This window comes from Drosophila obscura, unplaced genomic scaffold, assembly GCF_018151105.1.
Source record: "Drosophila obscura isolate BZ-5 IFL unplaced genomic scaffold, ASM1815110v1 contig_4, whole genome shotgun sequence".
NCBI classification, from domain to species: Eukaryota; Metazoa; Arthropoda; class Insecta; order Diptera; family Drosophilidae; genus Drosophila; species Drosophila obscura.
This window is the reverse complement of record NW_024542828.1, coordinates 11,078,066-11,097,442: the sequence shown is the minus strand read 5'-3', so window position 1 is coordinate 11,097,442 and position 19,377 is coordinate 11,078,066. Positions and strand designations below refer to the sequence as shown.

The window sequence follows — 19,377 nt, the reverse complement described above, 5'->3', positions numbered from 1 at the left end:
AGACTGTTTCAGTAAACGACTATACAGATTTGAGAACCCACAAGCCAAATCCCTCACTCTTAAAGGTCTTAAAATGAAGTCGATAGATTATCTTACGAGTACCATAGCTCACATATCTCATAGCTTAATTCCCAGATCCACAAGCCTAGGCCTTTTTTGGTAGTTTAATGAGAAGATCTTGCCATTCCATCAAATCATTGCGATCTCTGGCGGCGATCATGTGGTGGAACCACACAGAGACACTTACGATCCACAATCAGAGGGGTAAAGCTCACGAGCTCCAAACACACACACACACACACACACATATCAATGGGATCCACATCAGTGGGAGTGGAGTGAGTATGTGGGCCGACCTTATCGCTGGCTGTCTCTCTGTTTGCGTGAGGGTTTTCTGCTGTGGTATAAGTTTTATTTGAGGCAGAGATCCATTGGATTCGTTTTGCTCGCTCAACTTAGCGTCACAGTTTGCAGTTAGCTTTTTGCCAGTTCAAATGCGGCCGCCGGTCGAAAGAGTCTAGAGTGGAACGAACGAGCTGTACATTTCCAGAGCACGTCGGAGCACGTTCTACGCTCCAGCAGAACTATCGGTCTCTCCGGAAGATGCCAGCTCGCTAAAAACCGAAAACCCACAGAAATCGAACACCTATATCTACCGTCTACCCAGAAACTGTTGAGTAACGAAGAACCCTTCCAACTATGGCTGTGGACTATGTGCTGGAGGACCTCATGGGGAAACTGGGTGAGTATCTGCTCCGCCAAATAGTGTGGTGTGGTGTGTTGTGCGGAGAGGAGAGGGCAAGGCAGGTCAGCGCGGCAGTGATGATAACGCATCGCGTTTTCCCTTATCAATCGCTGAAAGCGCCCTCTTATCAGGCCCCGCAAAAACTTGTCCCCATTGCCAGCAGCAGCTGCCTCTGAGCTTATCCAAAGGCAGATAGGATTATACTTTTATCTGTCCGGTTGCTCTGCATTCAAATTTACTAATTATTTTTGCGGCAATCTCTACCTAATCTAAACGGCTGGCTAGTGCTTCGGCTGTCCGTCAAGTGCTCAAAAGAAGCCGCCTCTAATACGGTTTTAATTGCAACTATAGGTATAGTTTTTGTTTTTGCACTTTTTACCAATTAATAATAAATCTCCCAAGGTTACAGACATCTATGACAGCTTGATAGAAGTCTGAGACATTGAGAACCAGAGGAATAGTTGGATAGATAGACGTGTGCGCGTGGAGATGGGATGGGGATGGGGATGGGAACGGATACAGTGACACTTGTTGAACCTTCTGGCCAAATGTACATAACACTTTATCTTTAGCAGACAGACACTAAAACCCACATCATCGAGGGTCTACAATGCAGAGGCTTTTGTCACAAGATCTGTGTCATAAAGAACGCTCTTTGGGTGGGGGTAGGGTATTCCGTTGATTTATATGTATCTGCTTTGTGGTTGTATAAATTGTGCAACGTGTGTCATTTAGCTTATTACTTTATGCAAAACAGTTAACAATAATTGTAAATATGGAATTCTCCGATCGATTAGAACGAAAGCAAAACTGAAAGCTCAGCAAAATGTGTTCCCTGTGCGAGACTTTTACTTTTCCCCTGTATTATATGTAGCTTCCCGCTTACATTCACTATCAGACCATAATCAATTAGCGACTGTTTATAGCCTCTACATTATAGCTGTGGCATTTATGATATCTGCAGTGATTTCAGCTAATACCCAGGGATTCCATAGAATTTTCCCTCCAAAACTTGTTTTTTATCATTTAACAGCAAAAAAAAGAGTGAAAGGAAAAGATCAAAGAGTGTAGAAAGAGAGAGAGTGAGAGGAGGAAAGAGTAATGAACACATTAGCAACTTTAGCGAATTTTAACATTATTTATGGCCCATATATACAGCTGTGGCATAAATAATAGCACCATGACACTCAAATTTCTGTATTGAAGGATTTTGTTTAAACAGTGGTATAAATGAACGGTTTAAGAACTATTATATATACTTAAGGATGTAATCTAATGTTTCCGAAAGCAATAGTTTGTATTGCAGACTTCAAACGAAAATTATCAAAAAGAAAGGAATTATTCAGGAATTGAGGCGGCAACAAAAATAGCACTGATTTCCAAAAATTAAAAAAAAAACAACTTTTAAGAAGCTTCCAAATTTTTCATTAAAGTAGGTTACTTTAGTTGTATTCAAAGGTTAATATTTTGTTGTAAAGCCTTTGGAAGCAACTACAGTGTCCCAGCGTCAAGTTATGAAAGTTCACCTCATTTTCGCATCTTTCCTGGGAGATATGGCTCTCACCAATAATGCCTGATACCCCAAAGATCAATATTGTTCCTTGGATTCATATTAGAAACATATTTTTTAGCTTTAGCGCAAAGATTTTTCATGGTGTTCATATCTGGCGACTAAGCAGGCCAATACATTACATTAAATGCACTGACTCGAACCACCTTCGAGCTTCCTTGCTGGTCTGTTTTGGATCATTGTCCTGATGGCAACCACAACAACGGCATTTCCTATTCCATATAAGGCAGCATCATTGTTTTCTAATATTTTAATATAGACATGTTGATCCATCATCTTTTGTGCCATGTATTGGACCACCTCAATAATACGAAAGCATGCCTGCAATGATACTTATCCCTGAGTGCTTAATGATTTTATATATTAGCCAGGGGTTTTTATTCTGCATTAGGTGTCGTCATACTAAGATTGATAGCATTTCCCACAAAAAAAAAAACAATTTGACTTTCTTCGGACGACATGATGTTTTTTGGACAACTCCAGTGCTATTTGCATACTCACTCACTTTGACCCATGGCTTTCTTTCTAAAATGGATTTTTCCTCGGACTTTTGGCACTTAATTTATGTTCTTGTATGCAGCTAACTTTGCTCATCCGAGGCGATTTTTTAAGATCCTTTTTTAGCTCAGTGGACGATTTATAAGGGTCCTTCATGCTCTCATCAAGCAGTAGTTTGACCGGAAATGGCGGTATCGCGGCTTTTATTCCATGGGTTTTTTGTTGGTTACATGTTTTAAGCATTGCGAATCAATGCTCAATGATCAACCAACAATTGGATTCACCTAACATAGGTGTCTCCTTCTGGATTAAAAGTTTTGATCCTGTTGCTTTTTTCTAACCTAAAGTGCTTTCTAAGGCCCAAACTACTTTTATTATGTTAAGTTCTTGCCACAGTCTGCTTAACACCGAATTGTAATTTAATTAAAATCATAAACTATCGAAAATCTCGGAAAAGTAAAAGTTTTTATAAAAAACCAATTTTAGTGCTATTTTTGTTGCCGTCCTATTTCGCTTCTTTTTTGGAAATTGCCTTTAGTAATAAGAACCGTTAGGAATTTGAGAGTAAGCACACTTCTATCAGAGGGGACATGTAAACCTAATTGATATTATAGTCAAGGGCAAAATATGTTGGTTAGAGATCAGGCTTTGAAACAATAAAGACTGTGGTACCAAACAGTGCTATTATTTCTGCCGCAACTGTATGTACATATTTACATTTGTATTTGAGAAAATGCAAAAATTTCAAACTGGTTTTTGCGCTACCCCGCTCACTCCATATGAGGCCTAAACCTCACACACCTCACACACACACATATCATTTCGCTCTTCAACGTGTATTTATTTTGTTGAAGGCCTCCACTGAGGGGCTCTGGTGGAGCTCTAATTACTTTGTATTTGGATTTGGAGGCGTACTTGGTACTCAATTCGGTTAGCAGTTGCCAGTTAGCAGCATTTTTACAGTGACTTTGAAAGCACTTCCCCCCGTAGAGACCTTCCAAGGTAGTGAAAATCGTTTGGTAGCTCGACAAGGTAATGCACATGGAAGAGGAAGCCCATAAAAAACCTCACCTCCATGATCTACCTCAACACAGCAACTAAAACGAAATAGCAGAATTCAAGCTATGGAGTTTTTTTTAAAGATCTTTATAAGAACTTTAAGGCATGGCATTGTGGTGCTATTTTTAGTATGTTTCGAGTGTCTGATTTGCTTAATTTCTTATCACGCCTTATCGCCATGGCTTTATCTTGTTTCTATGCATCATTTTCCACAAAATGTTCTCGCTTATCTATTTTAAGAGCTTAACCAGCAGGGCATTCCTATGATCTATCCAGCTATCATGTTTAATGAATAATATATATAACCGCAGGACAGTTATGAGTGTACTACACACACTTAATGTGGTGCTCTTTTCAAGGACCCTTCCCGCACTTGGCAACAAACTGTGTCAATGATTTGGGCTTAATAAATCCACCCACAACATGGCTGATACTTGATATATGATATGGTTGTTGGTGGTCGCTCTCTCTCTCTGATAATCCCCGCTATGATTTCCAATGAGTATTTATTATAGTGTCGCGGGTTTTTTTTTTGTTTTCTTATCGATCGTTGACAATTATACGCTGATTATGTATATTGGGTGGTTTTGTAATTGAATTTAATTAAAGATTGTGGCAAAATTTTCAAATTGAGATTAATTAAGATGTGGCCCCGCTACAGTCCATACCTATGACATAATTTTACACTCGACGTAATCAATGAAATGCTCAGATATGGTGGAATGGTGGTGGGTGGGAGGGGGGATTACTCATGAGTGAAGGACTCCCTCTTGCGCTGCTTGCGATCGATGTCGAGAGTTGATCGCTTAAACGATCAATAAATGTAACCCACAAATCAATTGAAATGCCTGATTGAACATTGGACCCCATGGCGCTCATGTGTCAGATACATATCTAGGCTATAGTACTCTAGGCTCTATGTAGAAGACAGCAGAAATTTACACAGTCCCTGCCCTCGTTCAACAGCGATCGTGTGGACAGCAAAAGTCATAATCGATTCAATGCATTCTCCAGAGACAGATACGATACCCATGCAAAACCATATAGGGAAAGAAATAGTGGAAGCCCAAGCCAAAGCAAACTGCTGGCACATACGACATATTCTTGTTGGGGACATTTGCCAATGCCTTTCAATTGAAATCGAATTGAATAAATTCCACTTGATTTAATTGCAAAAAAGTCTTTGGAGTGACGACAATTCAAAGCAGTGACACCATAGAAGAGAGGCCGTATACGTATGTACATATGTACATATGAACATACATATGTTTCTGTGTATGTTTGTCTGGAATGGACACAGCTCCTGCTCCTGTTGCATTTTTGTTGTATTTCGCCTCGAGTGCAGCGCGTCGCAATTGTCTTATCTCTTGATCTCATCTCCTCTCATGCAAATAAACACTCTCTTCCAGTTGCGCTCTCCAGCAATTCATTCTATCCCACACTCAGCAACAACAACATCAATGCACTTGACGGCACTCTCTCTCAGGTATCGCTCTCAGCAAATACAAAGCACAAGAAATAACAAACGGGACCCTACCTTTTGCTGCGTAGTTTCACTCTCATTATTTTCCTGTGGCTCTTCTTATTTACCAATCTTCAACATATACATGAGTACAAGGGAATTTCCTTGTAGTGTTTTAAATGGAACCACTGATTATAATCCCAAATCTCGTTTTTTCTTCAGGGGAATTCGGTAAATACCAATTCCTGCAGTTCTTCCTGCAAGTGCTCTCCGCTTTGACCGCAGGCATGCATATGCTCTCCTTGGTTACGGTATCCGCCGTGCCAGAGCATCGCTGCTTTGTCGAGGGCCTGGACAATAGCACCCAGGTTCTGGGACCATGGAACGTGAGCGCCCTGAATCATGCCATTCCAACGAAGGCCAATGGGGAGCTGGAGTCCTGCTTGATGTACGATCCGAGTGCTTTTGGCAGCAATACGACCATCGCCTGTGTACAGTACGTTTACGATACAACGTACTACAAGACGTCGCGCACCATTGACTGGAACCATGTGTGCGATCGGCGCTGGATGGGGGCCATTGTGCAGACGGTGTTTATGTTGGGCGTTTTCACGGGAGCCGTCACACTCGGCGGACTGGCGGACAAAATTGGGCGCAAGACAGTCTTCTGCTGGTCGGCGCTTTTCCAGCTGATCATTGGCGTTGGCGTTGCCTTCATTCCCGAGTACTTTTCCTTTATGGTGGCCCGCTATTTGCTGGGAATCGTGGGATCTGCTGGAGCCTATATCTGCGGATTTGTGCTGACAATGGAGCTTGTGGGACCCACGAAGCGTACTGTCTGTGGCATAACCTTCCAGGTGAGTGGAGTGATTCAAAGATCACTTCAAGATCTATTCTAATCTTCTGTGATCTCTTGCAGGCCGTCTTTGCAGGCGGTATCATGCTGGTCGCTGGCTGGGGTGCACTCATCCACGATCGTCAGTGGCTGCAGGTTATCTATGGCCTCCATGGCTGCCTCTTCCTTGGCCACTGGTGGCTCCTCGATGAGTCACCGCGCTGGCTGTGGATGCAGGGACGTGCCGGCGAGGCAGTGGACATTGTGGCCAAGGGATTGCGTATCAATGGCTCCGGGATACCCGTGGACAAGGACTACTTTGTGCAAAAGGCCAAGCAGCAGGCGGCGGTGGAGGAGAAGGCCAGTGCCGGACTGAGCGATCTCTTCCGGACACCCAACCTCCGCATGAAGACGCTCAATGTGTGCCTCTGCTGGTTCGCCAACTCCATTGTGTACTACGGATTGTCGCTGAGTGCCGGCAAGCTGTACGGCAATCCCTACCTGATTCTGTTCATTATGGGCCTCGTGGAGTTCCCCAGCTACATAACCATTGTGTTCGTTCTGGATCGCCTGGGACGTCGCTCCATTACCTCCACACTGATGCTGGGTGGAGGACTCTGTTGCATCATTGCCGCATTTATTGCTCAGGGGAGCACCACCTCCACGGCTGTGGTGATGGCTGGCAAGCTGCTCATCGCCGGCTCCTTTGCCGTCATCTACAACTACTCGGCGGAGCTCTTTCCCACTGTCGTACGGAACTCTGCCATGGGTTTGGGCTCCATGTGTGCCCGTCTCTCGGGAGCCCTCACACCACTCATCACGCTCCTGGACTCTTTCGATCCAAAGATTCCCGCTGTACTCTTTGGTGTGGTGGCTATTGCCTCTGGTTTCTGGGTGATGTTCCTCCCTGAGACGATGAACCAGCCGATGCCCGAGTCCATCGAGGATGGCGAGAACTTTGGCAAGGGCGACACGTGGTTCAGCCAATGTGCTGGTCGCAAGAAGCGTCAGAATAGTATTTATCCGGACGATCCCGAGCAGATGGTGCCGCTCAAGAATATCGAAAGCAAATGAATCAAAAACCAAAGTTCTGCACTGCCCCTCACCCTTGTTATCCTTTTTATTTCGTTGTTAAGTACATTCCCTTCTGTTTAGTAGTACTCTAAGCTCTAAGTTCCATTTCAAAATGAATAAAATGAAGCTTTGTGGCATTGGAGAATACCCCCGGTTGGGGGTAGAACCAATGCCACAGGTCTCTTTGTTGTTTTTAAGTCAGTTTGTTTGTTGTGGATTCGAAGAGGCCCCAGAAAATACATGGATTGAATCATTTGTCGTATAATATCCCATTCAAATACCAATCAATTCCTACCATATGCTTCTACTCCCCAGATTATCGCGCATTTTGCCTCGCCAGTATGACAATACGAAATGCGTAATAGCCCTTAAAACTGTTTAAATTCGCGAGGAGTCCTCTTAAATGACTTGCACTACGGTATGCCATCTAATATGCTCTGCCATATGTCCCATTCGATTGCATTTTCGCACACTTTTCCGCCCAATTAAAGTTAAGTACGACAAAAAGTACTTTTGTGGCATTTGTGGAACATCCGATTCCGCATGACCTTGAAAATGTCTACAGTTTTCAATAGTTTTCTACGCCCCCGCTCCCAATATAGCCCAACTGTGTCTGTCGATTGGGAGGGATTCCATTGTCAAATCCATTGGAATGCACGTCGCCAGTTCCACGTCAATTAAAGTTTTCTTTCAAAGAGCTTTTCGTTTTTTTCTGTTTTTTTTTTTTGTGTTTTGTTTGGTTTTTGGTTTTTCTGTAGGTTTTGGTACATTTGAGAACATTCATTTTCGAATTTGAATATATTTTCAATTAAATACATATATATACGTATGCTTTGGCCGATATCTGATGCGATATCGGTGCTTAAATTTCGCTGGCTTAAAAATACATTAACATTTACATATAGATATAGATATACTCGATAGATATAGAATAGGGGCTTCGGGGCGTTGTTCTCTCATCACTGAAGAAGGTACACAGAGATAGAGAGTGAGAGTAGGGGGTGGGGGAGATATCGGTTGGACATCGATATATCTTATACCTCATACATTATATATCTTATAGACACAATCAAATTGAGAGAAACAGACAGCGAGAGAGAGAGAGAGAGGTACGACGACGACGACGAAGCAAAGAGATATAGAGAAAAGACATCTAGATGCAGTTGCTGGCAGGGCTCCTCCACAAAACACTGGGGGACGCTCCTCAAAAACGTTGTCTTAAATGCTCGAAAAGCTCTAAAGATGTTCAAGAAACTGATGGGGTTCTAAAACTTTTGAACGAAAGAAAGGATGTGGTTCTAAAACTTTGAAGGAAACGCAAAGGATGGTTTGTTTGGGTGTACAAGTCAAGGGGGGGACAGGACTGAAACTGTAACTGAAACTAAATCGAATCGGAGTGCCTAATAATACAAACATACGAACGAACGTAGCTAAATGTATGTGTAAATCAATCACAAATTGAATTTAAAATATTTACAAAAAATACTTCAATCAAATTTCCCATCTTCTCTCCAGATGAGATGCTGCGCGCTCTTGCTCTCCCTGCGATCTTATGCCCTCTCCGGACACTTGGTCTGCACTATGGGCGCCTTGGGCTGGATTCCGCCAGCCCCCTCTGGCACCATCGCCGTGTGCACTATGATGGCCGGCTGGTCCTCGCTCTGTGGATGCAACTCGTGCGACTCTCCCGGGGTGAGGCTGGCCAGGGCCGCCAGCAGATCGTGATTGACCAGCGGTTCGGCCTCTTCGCGTGGCTCCCAGCCCGCTGGCGGTGAGGCGGGCGGCGAGATGAGGAACTGTTTGACCGGTGCCGGCGGCTGGAGGTTCTTGTTGTTCACGGGTGTCACCGGCTGGGCAAAGTAGCAGGTGATCACCGTCTTCTTGTTGAACTCGTATTGGTGCAGCTTGATCCGCGCATTGGCCGCCGCAATCGCGTTGTCGTAGTTAACCCGCAGCCGGCGGAAGCTGCGCAGCCACTGGAACGTGGCCGATTCGCTGAAGGTGCGAAAGAGCTCCTCCATGCCGTGCTTCAGCTCCGGATTAGCAAACACCTCCGAGTGGATGTTCGTCACGATGATGGACGTGGGCAGGTCGTCGAACGAGTCTGCATCCACCTCCGGCTCTGTGTCGCTGTCTATGATGCCCTCCTTCGGGAGCGAGGGATGCTGGTTGGGCAGTCCATCGGCGGCATTGATGTAGATGTCCTGATCCGGCGACTGTTTGTCTATGCTGCCGCCTCCGCTGCTGTTCTGTGTCGACTTCAATTTGTTGTGGCCTTTGCTGTGGTTGTTGTTGTGGTTGTTGCCGCCACGTGGTGTTGTCGGCGAGTTTGCTGCATCCTTGGTTGGCGCTGCCTCATCAGCGGCGGTTGCAGGTGCAGTCTCGGAGGCAGAGGCTGCCGCCGCGTTATTGTTGGACTTGGCCGCGTCGGACATGATGGCCTGAAGCTTACGGTGCGGCTGTAAGGAGAGTAGGGAGGGATATACAGGATGATTAGAGAGGAAAGTTCACACAAAAGTTTAATTGATGGATTGGGGATGGAGGAAGGGAATGAATAGAAGGGGAAATCCCACAGCTATAATTACCATACAATATTCCATTTATAATTACAACCTTCATGGGAAGCCTTTCTCTCCTCTTGGATTTCCATTACAATTGCCGCAGACTTTCCTCAAATTGTTTCCCCCCGCCCCCCGTGCAGTCCTTAGCAGCACCTGACGCAAGGTAAACAGCCTCTAGCTTGCCTCTGTTTGCCTCTTGCCTCGTTTTGTGGGGCAAAACTTTGGTTAACATTGTTGACGTAACACGTTTCTAACGTAACGCCATGCTACGACAATGAAAATGGCTTCCTGCTGCACCTCCTGCCACCCACCCCTCGTCGACAACCAAAAAACTACAGACGTGTCTGCCAGTGGAAAAGGAGTGAAGTCAGCCAGCAGGAAACCCAAGCGAAGGAACGAGCCAGAGAGGGGTTGGGGGGGGTTTAACTATCGACACGTGAAGCTAATCAATAGAGTCCTGGAGCGAAAAGAGAGCTTCTGGTGAATCCGCTGCCAGGGCTAGTGCTGGTGCTGGTGACGCACTGTTGATTCGGAATTGCTCTTGATTTTATTGTTATGCCGAATGCCAGGAATAGACTGTTAAAAAGGGGGAAAGGGCACTGAAAGGGAGCTTCTGCCAGAAGGGCGGCAAGTGCTCCTACTCCTGCCATAAGAATGGAAGAAAACTGGAGGAATCGACGCCCAAATACTGGCGCAAAAAGGAGAGTGAGTGGAGCAGCTCGTAGGGTGATTAATAGTAGCGAATATATATATATTCTTTTTGTTTTGTGAATTTTGTGAATGAAAGAATCGAACGAATGAATGAGCAACTGGCGCGAGCGACACCGCTGGCGTCAGTGGAATGGCAACAGTGACGTCGTCTGCGTGGCACCTGTGACTGACAGCGACAGCGGCAGTCAGAGTTAGAGGTCTCATTCCACCCACTCCCCATTAAAAGACCCTATAGATGGTTTATGGATGGTGGAAGGGACTCCATTTTATTGTGATGGCATGGATATGGCGGCGGCTGTCGAGCATAGTTTTTGGATTGGCGCCCATTTGTATGCTATATAAAAAGAACATTTCTCTTCTCTCTCTCTCCGCTCACTTTCTCTCTCTGTTCTTTCTTTTGGGTTTATTATGGCCCCATGAATCAGCGATATGCAGCAGGCGATAATTAGTACATGTTACTAAGCCTGCCTCATAGAGGCTTAGGGGCGGGGTTCTATTAGCCAAATGAGAGGAAAACTGTATTTTATTTTTGGTTTTTGCCAAGTTTTTATGGCTTGCAATTAGAGGGAATTAATTAATATTTGTGCAAATATTTAGATCTGAATCATATTTGTGAATGGAATTTGATAACTTTTTAGGGGATTATAGCATATGTATGCAGAACCTATAAAGCACTTTTTATCACTTAAATACTACCTGGAACATCACCTGCTATTATTTATTCACTCTAAAATCATTTGTTATTTTTTCTTTTCTCTAAAAAATTCTTTCCTCGATAATTCAATTACTTTAAAACACTCAAACAAAAAAAAACCATTCAATATTCAACCGATAAACCATCACCTAGACAAAGAAGAAGCCACTCCCCCTATGCGCCTGAAGGTTGCGTACTATATTTCCTCTTTTGGTTTTTTTTTTTGCTGGAGAGGTTTCCAAAAGCAAAGAACCAAAAGAGTACGCGGGCAACAATAAAAACAATGGCTAAAAAAAAACAGAGAAAATCCAACGACGAGTTGATCTATTTCTGGATGATTGATTTCCTTGAAAATTGTTACTTTTTGGGGCAGGGAAAGTGAAGGCACAGGGACTGGGACCTGTGTGTGTGTGGTTGTCTCCGCCTCCCATGACGTGTGTACTTTGTTTGGTGAATGGCTCCTGCGATCCCTATCTCTCATTTCCTTTCCAGAGTGAGAGAGCGAGAATACGCATAGCTAAAGGAGGAATTGTGGGCTGGCAGTAGGAGAAAGTACTTTTACTCTCATGGCAAAAAAAAATTGCAAGTCAGCGTAAACGAGCTGCTGGCATGCAAATTGCTTGCCTGCCCTGCACAGAGAGAGGTAGGAGAGAGGCAGGAGAGAGGTGACGTCATCATTGGCTGTGCCACCAAAACACGCAAGAAAAGAAAGCTCTGCTTTAAGCCTAGACAAAAGTTGTGGTCCTCCGCCTGCCCAGCAGTAAGGCTCAGGCGATGGTCCCAAGACGATGATGAATTGCCTGCCGGTCGTTATCCAGCGGCGACCTTCACTCATTCATAATTGCTGTCATCATTATATCAAGTGGTCGCCGCACCGCACCGTCCCGCCCGTCATTGTGCCCCATAGGGACTGTTCTTGGAGGGGCAGCCTCAGCATCAGCATCCATCCATCCACTCAGCCATTCTCCTGCCTTCCAAGACCCATCCATTGGGGATACGATACGCCTTCAGAATAATGTTGCATGTGTATGGAAATTACCTCGAGAGAAATAAATGTTGGGAAAACCTCTCTAAATTGTGTGTTCCTCTCACTAATGCAGGATTCATTCCATTCCCCGAAGCCAAATTTAGTTCAGAAACATAATGAAAATCATAGCTAAAATCCAGCAAAAGAAACCCAAATCAAAAAGATGCCGGAAAAGCAAGGGGAACACTGAGGCAGAAGTACTCTAAAGTGAAACAAAATATATCATGAGAAAAGCTTCATTCAGTTAATTCCCTCGAAAATCAAAACTCAAAAATCAACCATAAAACAGAAACAAAAATATCTAGCAATACGCCATATTTTTTTGGAAATAAAATACAAACAAAGCCAGAAAGGACATTAAATTAAACCCACAATCAATTGTTGAATTCATAATTAAAGATTTCTGAAACAACAAATCAAATTCAAAGATAAATCCAACCCAGAAACAAGGCCAACGAATTATCTGGCAGTGAGAAAAACTTTCGATAGAAGCATGCAGTTTTCATCTGTAGATTTTCCTCTCGGCCATCAAGCCTTTAAGCCCATTAAATTTGCAAATTTTGTAATTGAATTTGCAAACATATTGGCCAGTTCTGGCAATGGATTTTCATGCTGAATGTGGCACATATGTATGTATGTGTGGGTGCCACAGTTAATCAGTTTTTGTGGCCTTATTTACTTTATCCATTCGTTTTTCGGGACAAAAGCGATTTCTCTTACTGGCTGTAGCAGCAGCAGCAGAAATGTGGGAAAATGGGTAAATGCAAATGCAAATGCGGATCCCTGTGTGGGAGGATGGAGCAGATTAATTTGATTTCCAGCTGAAATTTCAAACTTTTCCGCTGTGCATCCGTCAGGGCAGATATTTTCGCACAGTTATTTACGATTGATGTTCAACGAGAGTTTGGAATTTAATTAAATCTAGCGCCTGATTGAACGCCTGTTTATGCTTCACACACAAAGTGTGTCCTGTCCTGTGGATGCCTCCTCTCATATTTAATGCTGCGGCGACTGCAGTTGTCAGCAGCCACATGCCACATGTTGCTTGTAACCAGAGTACCTTGTGCATTGCACCTGACACAAAGCCGGGCAGCAGCAGCAGCTGAAAAGGTCAAAGTGGTAGCCTTGGCAGCCATGGAAGCGGTTTGTGTACGCTAGAGAGAGATATTAAACCTGACTCCATTCTGCAGGGCGAAAATTAATTGAATCCTAATTAGGTTGCAAAAATTCCTTGTTCTTCCTTTGTTCGGGGTAAAACTTCCTGCGAAAAGCCACACAACCCACACGCACACCCCCCGCACGCAGTGGGAGTCTTTTGGGTGCTGCTGCAGCGAGCACCCGAAAGTATGCAACCTTTTCATAATTGAGCATTCGGTCTGCCCCGTAAATCCTGCTGAATAAACAGCACTGGCAGTGGCTGTTGCTGCTGTTATAGTTAGATAATTATTGCACAAAGCTGCTTTCAACCTTCGCATTCACCCTATGCCCCCCCCGACACACACATCATTGTGTGTGGGAGTTGCACAAGCGGGGAGAGTGGAGTGCAACACATGGCGCTGATTGGCAGGCCAGTGATTGGTCGCATGTGTGGCATGGCCTCTCTCTGGTATGTAAAATGCCAACTGACTTGGCTTTTCCAATGCAAATCATTCAGCAAATACGAGTCTGTGTGTGTGTGTGAGTGTGTGTTGTGTTGTTGCATATAACACCAGCCATTACAGTGCGTATCATGTGGAAAAATTCCTTGGAATTCCATGAATAGAATTGTTTTACATACAATATGCAGCATTCAAATGAAAGTCACCCACTGAAGGACCATTCTTTTGTGGGTGAGCAGGGGGGGAGGGTGGTGGTGGTGTTAACCAAACCTCAAAACATTCTTAGAACTAGCAGAAGATAAAAATTTGATGAAAATTAACTTACAGAAACTACTCGGAAATAGATGAAAGAAACTGTACCAAAATTCCAAGAATAAGAAATGCATTCTCCACCCTAAAATGGGGTGCAAATGCACTAGAACTTTCTAATTATATTCTCAAAGAGAGCTTTCACTTGATGTATGTACTTCTTCTTACTTTTTTCGTGCTACTCTTACACTTTTGCCACGCACTGTACTGTGGGTGACGATTGCGTATCCTAATTTAATACACGTATCACCCACCGTATGGGTGGTTAGGTTCTTCTTTCCGTAAGCTCCAATGGGGCCTTGTCGTGTGTGTCGTGTGGGTTTTTGTTTTGTGGACTCTCATTAAACGTAATCCCGTAATTCACTTGACAGCATTTCGCATCCGAATGGAGCGCCCGGGCCCCGTATTGTGCACTTGCTGCCCACCGACCGCTCATTAACCAGTCATAAGAACCACCCTCCCCTTGTCAGCCTTCATTTGATACTGTAACCTTTGTATGGGCTTCCACAGCATCATAGAGAGGGAGGCCCCAAGAGAGATTCACAGAACATGTCCGGTTTTTCGTAATTACCCGACAACTCCTCCACTCGACTCGATAGTTAATTAAATCATTCACACATCGATGGGTAGCACCGCCATTTCAATGGTAAGCAAACAATAGTTGTGCAAATAAATATTTGCAATGTAATTATTTATTGAATGCAAAAAAATAATAATAACAAAAGCTACTTTCGATTGCAAACCAAGGAAAGCGCTGGTTTTCACGAGAAAATGCAAATGCATTAATATTAGACCTTGACCTTCAATTGGGAAATTGTTAACTGCAGCCCACACACACACACACAAACACAAACAGAGGAGGAAAGTTGTCAGAGTCAGGGATTGCAAGTGGTAGGAAAAAGTTGATCAAATATTGCGCAACATTTGCAGATTAACTCTTAGCTTTAGATGAGTAAAGTTCCATATATGTTACACATTTTTCAAATCATTTAAAGACCTTCAAAATGTACATATGTATGTATGCTTGGATTTCTCTTTTCATAAAATATCAATATTTAATATATGTGAGAAGAACCTTCTTCCATTCACTGGCACTCACTCGTCCCCAACAACTTTTACAAATTGGATTGTTATCACTCAAAACGAAACGTCCTTCTCTGTTATTTTGAGGAGTTTCTTTTGCCCCGGAGACAAGCCCCTTTGTTGTCGCCTGTCAGTGGCAACTGTGAGAAGTGCTGGCGCCCCCCGCTACCCTGAATGCCAGTGTCAAGGCTGCCTTCACCAAAAATAGTTTTTGGCCAACTTTCGTATGCAAAAGCAATATATATTAACAGTAGTAGAAGGCAACATTTTTGGCCACATGTGTCAGTATTGGGGATCTCCTCAAGCGGATTATCTTTCCACTGGGTTCAACTAGTTGGAACCGGCCTTTACTATCCATCCGTAAATCATGGCCATTGTCGTCGCTTATCACACTCTGACATCCATAGACCCGCACTGACGCACAAAATGGACAAAAGATAACATTTAGAAATTGTTATTATCGTTAATTGAGACGATTACAGGCCCCAAAGACCCCAAGTCTTGGGTCTTGTGGCGGAGTCCAATTGAATTGCATGGAATATCGCTGGCTATATCGCTATATGTATCCGTAAGTGTTAAGTGAGTTAAAGGCTGTGCTCTGTGCTCTGTCGCTGTGCCAGTGCTGTGACGTCAGTGCAATTGCAACAGAATCGAAAGTTCCCGGCAATTGACGAATAGTCCGCTCGGATCTCAATACTCAATTCATCAATTGGCAGGCAGGTTCCAAGCTAGGAGAGCAAACTGTGAGAGTCGAGGTTCTGATACCCTTTAATAAGTATATCCCTGCAATCTCCTATGTAAATTTTTTCTTTTTCTCTTCTGCTCAAAATCGGAATATATCCTCTCCCGCAAAGAAAGGGTATCAAAAGAGCGTAATCAAACAGTGCAAGAAACAAGAAAACAAAACAAAGCGAAACGAAACGCAAATAAAAATAGCATAAAATGGACAACAGAAACACAACGACAAACGAGAGACGACCGTCGCATCGCATCGCATTGTAGATTGGGGATTGGAGTAAAGGGGTGTGGTGTAGAGGAGGGGTGGAGAGGTGCAGGAAAAAGATGAGTTGCTTTTATTTTCAAATCGTTTCATTTACGTTTTTGCGTCAGCAGCAGTAGCGTCGGCGGCGTCGTCGTTCGACAAGGAAACGACGCTGCCAATACATATTTTTAGTCGTCGTCCCAACATACGCACTCATCCCACTCCACTCCCCATATCATCCGCCGATTCGCCTTGCCGGCGATTGTGTTGGGTCACACAACAACCGAATCGACAATTGAAATCGAAAGCATGAGGCGATTGATCTTTGACAGAGAGGAAGGCGAAGGGGGTTTCGATGGTGAGTAGTGACTGTTCGATAGGGGGTTTAGATCATCGGGGAACTGATTTTAAAGAACATTTTATTGAGTTATGAAATAAATAATTACATATATGATGAATGATATGATTCCTTCTTAAGTCATGTTCTTATCAGTTTATTCGGTAAAAGTTATTTCATCAAAAAGGAGTTTTGTAATCTTTCATGAGGAATGGAACGAAAATCTTTGCTAATAATTCGTTTGGTAATTCTGATTCAGGAATAGTTATTTTGTGAATGTGTTTATCCCAGAATGGATTCCCTTTCAATGCTATATTTTTTCCACTTCCCAGGGAATGCACACTAGTTTCCCCTAAATAAAAAGCAGTTGCTCAGATTAGACATATAATTAAAAATACTACCTTAAGCAGTACAGGCAGCTGTTATGCTTAAAGATTCCCTTTGCCATTTACACCATGAATCATTATAATTGCGATTATATCTGTGCACTGATTTGTCATCATGCTCTCTCGTTGGCAATTCGCTTTAAATGGCAGGCTACTTATAAGTGGCACTGTGCCTGGTCCTGTTGTCGACGCAGACAAGTGGGCGACAGGACGATGGCGCTTTGGGATATATTTCCAGCATTGGACACCCCTTAGACAAAGGTCGCTATGCAAAGCCAAGGTCGAGATTTACAGCCAGGTCATTGTGTTCTTGGCAGGCAGTCACGCCCACACCAGCAACGTCCCCTCTGTCCCGCCCCGTCAACTAGATGAGTAAAAAATAGATGAGAAAAGACCAAGCAAACCAAAAACAACTCTGAAATTTTTATTTGCATTTTGGAATTTATTGCCTTGGCTGAGCGATTTTCCATTTTCCAACTGGTTGTGCAGCTCTGGGGAATTTTTTTTTGGTCACAGCCAAGGGCTTCTTCTACAGCTGCTTCGTTTCTACTGTTGCTCAAAGCAATTAAAATTTCAGAAAAACGAAGAGAAGAACAACAAACCCACCGCATGCCCTGCCACACAGCCACCTCCCATCCGCACAACCACACGCATCTTCATCTTTCATCGAAGGTCTTGTGGCACGTTTAAAATTCAGCAGCAACAAAATCACAAGGCAACAAAAGGACGGGGAGATGTGACAGCGCAACAATAACGAAATGGAAGGATACATGTGCTGACGAAGCTTTAGATACCCTATGGCATCCCGATTCTTGTAAGAAATGTCTTCCAATTTACTTGAAATTGCAATTTTCTTAGCATTGGTTGGATTATTGTTTTGCATAGTGATCCGATCTGGTCGATTCCAACTAACTTTCAAACATTTCGGTTATCCGACTAATACTATTCTGTGGATGCTGTTCTTTTATGGGCTCCTTCGCTCTGCAAATATCTGGCGAAACACCCCCTGCAGAAAAGTTTATAACAAAACAAAAGGCAATATGTGGCAGGTGTTGGGGTTATGGGCTTGTCAGTCACGGTCATGGCTGCACCCCATTAGCCCTCTTCCCAGAAGCAGCACACCCCCCACCAACACAATGGATGCGGATTGTCCGGAACTGAGCAGCATCAGTAGCAGGAGCAGCAGCAGCAGCTGGGCGGCAACGGAAGGATGGGGAAATTCAATAAGAGCAACAAGAACAGAAAATACTTTGCACCCACGCCAAGCTCACGCACACACAGCAACAGTAACGGGAAAACACCCGCAAGGAAGAGCAGGATACGATAGAGAGTGAGTGTAACCAGACACGTCGAAATGGGAATACTCTTTTTCTAAAGATATTTATTAATCAGGGAGGATAGAAGAGTGTAAATAGAGGAGAAATAAAAGAGCTAACATGAAAAACTTCACTCACAAAGCTTCCACTTTCAAAACAATCTCACAAATCTCCATTCTCTTCTAGCGAATTCTCTTTTTACTGTTAGGGTATCACAGTGTGGTATAACAACAAACATTTGTCGGCAAAAGATGGCGCGTGTGCCGTATGTGGGATGGTATGTGCGATGGCGTCGCCGGGGCGATATTGTGTGCAGGGAGGGAAGGATAGCTTTGCGGTGCAATAATTTCAAGTGCGTAGTACATAATCCCCTCTGTTTTTTGGCGACTTTTCAGCGGCATTTGTTATAAACAAAATTACAGTCGGATGATGGGGCGAGAGCGGGCGGGGGATTTATCGCTGCCAGACGCTGCGGCAGCATCAACAATTTGCACGTAAAAAAACGTCAACTGTGGTGCTGTTCCTCGCTCTGCTCTCTGTGGCATTACATAAGGAATTCTTGCAACTTCTGGCATGAGATATGCAAATAATAGAACGAAACTGTATTTGCTTACCGTTTTAGCAACTATTTGCGATAATTGAAACTGCGTTTTTATCCGCCAATAACTAGACGTTGGGGCTGCAAGTCGTCTCTCTCGCCTTCTTGTGTTCCTCTTGCTGGGGGCTGCCTTTGTTAAAATTAGTGCACAATGCCAACTAGCTGCGCTATTGTTGCTATTTAGTTAGTCTGAGGCTGCACTTAAGGTTTTTGCATTCCTTTATTCTGCGTCATTCGCGAAGGCGCGAGACAATTTGGTTCTTCCGCAACGCTCCAAAAAAACATCCGTCGAACTTTGTGGCCTTTGGAACAGCTGAGCTCCACAAACACACATCATCGAGGGCACTATCGATAGTATCGATGTTTTGCTGCTATCCGCTACTATCGACAGTTCTGCGACTATCACGATAGTATCGATTGTTTTTTTTTAAACATTTAACGTTGATATTCCTCGATTTTGATATTCCGTTTAATATCACTAGCTAGTTGGCCCTCTCAGCCCTAAAAAAATAATTTTATCCGATAGATACAT

At 43.8% G+C, this 19,377-nt stretch overlaps 2 protein-coding genes across 2 annotated transcripts; one reads left to right on the top strand and one right to left on the bottom strand.

The window, feature by feature from the left end:
* The first annotated feature begins 483 nt into the window (after positions 1 to 483).
* On the top strand, positions 484 to 7,440 carry LOC111070040 (organic cation transporter protein). The gene is made up of 3 exons (XM_022360336.2): positions 484 to 742; positions 5,557 to 6,191; positions 6,254 to 7,440. Exons 1-3 carry the CDS (start codon positions 700 to 702, stop codon positions 7,241 to 7,243), a joined length of 1,668 nt encoding a protein of 555 aa, XP_022216028.1. The 5' UTR covers positions 484 to 699; the 3' UTR covers positions 7,244 to 7,440.
* Positions 7,441 to 8,026: 586 nt separating this feature from the next.
* LOC111070041 (protein sarah) lies at positions 8,027 to 19,178 on the bottom strand. The gene is made up of 2 exons (XM_022360338.2): positions 18,862 to 19,178; positions 8,027 to 9,702 (listed from the first exon to the last, which is right to left on the bottom strand). The coding sequence occupies exon 2, from the start codon at positions 9,676 to 9,678 to the stop codon at positions 8,794 to 8,796; it is 885 nt and encodes a 294-aa protein (XP_022216030.1). The 5' UTR covers positions 9,679 to 9,702; positions 18,862 to 19,178; the 3' UTR covers positions 8,027 to 8,793.
* Between the last annotated feature and the right edge of the window lie 199 nt (positions 19,179 to 19,377).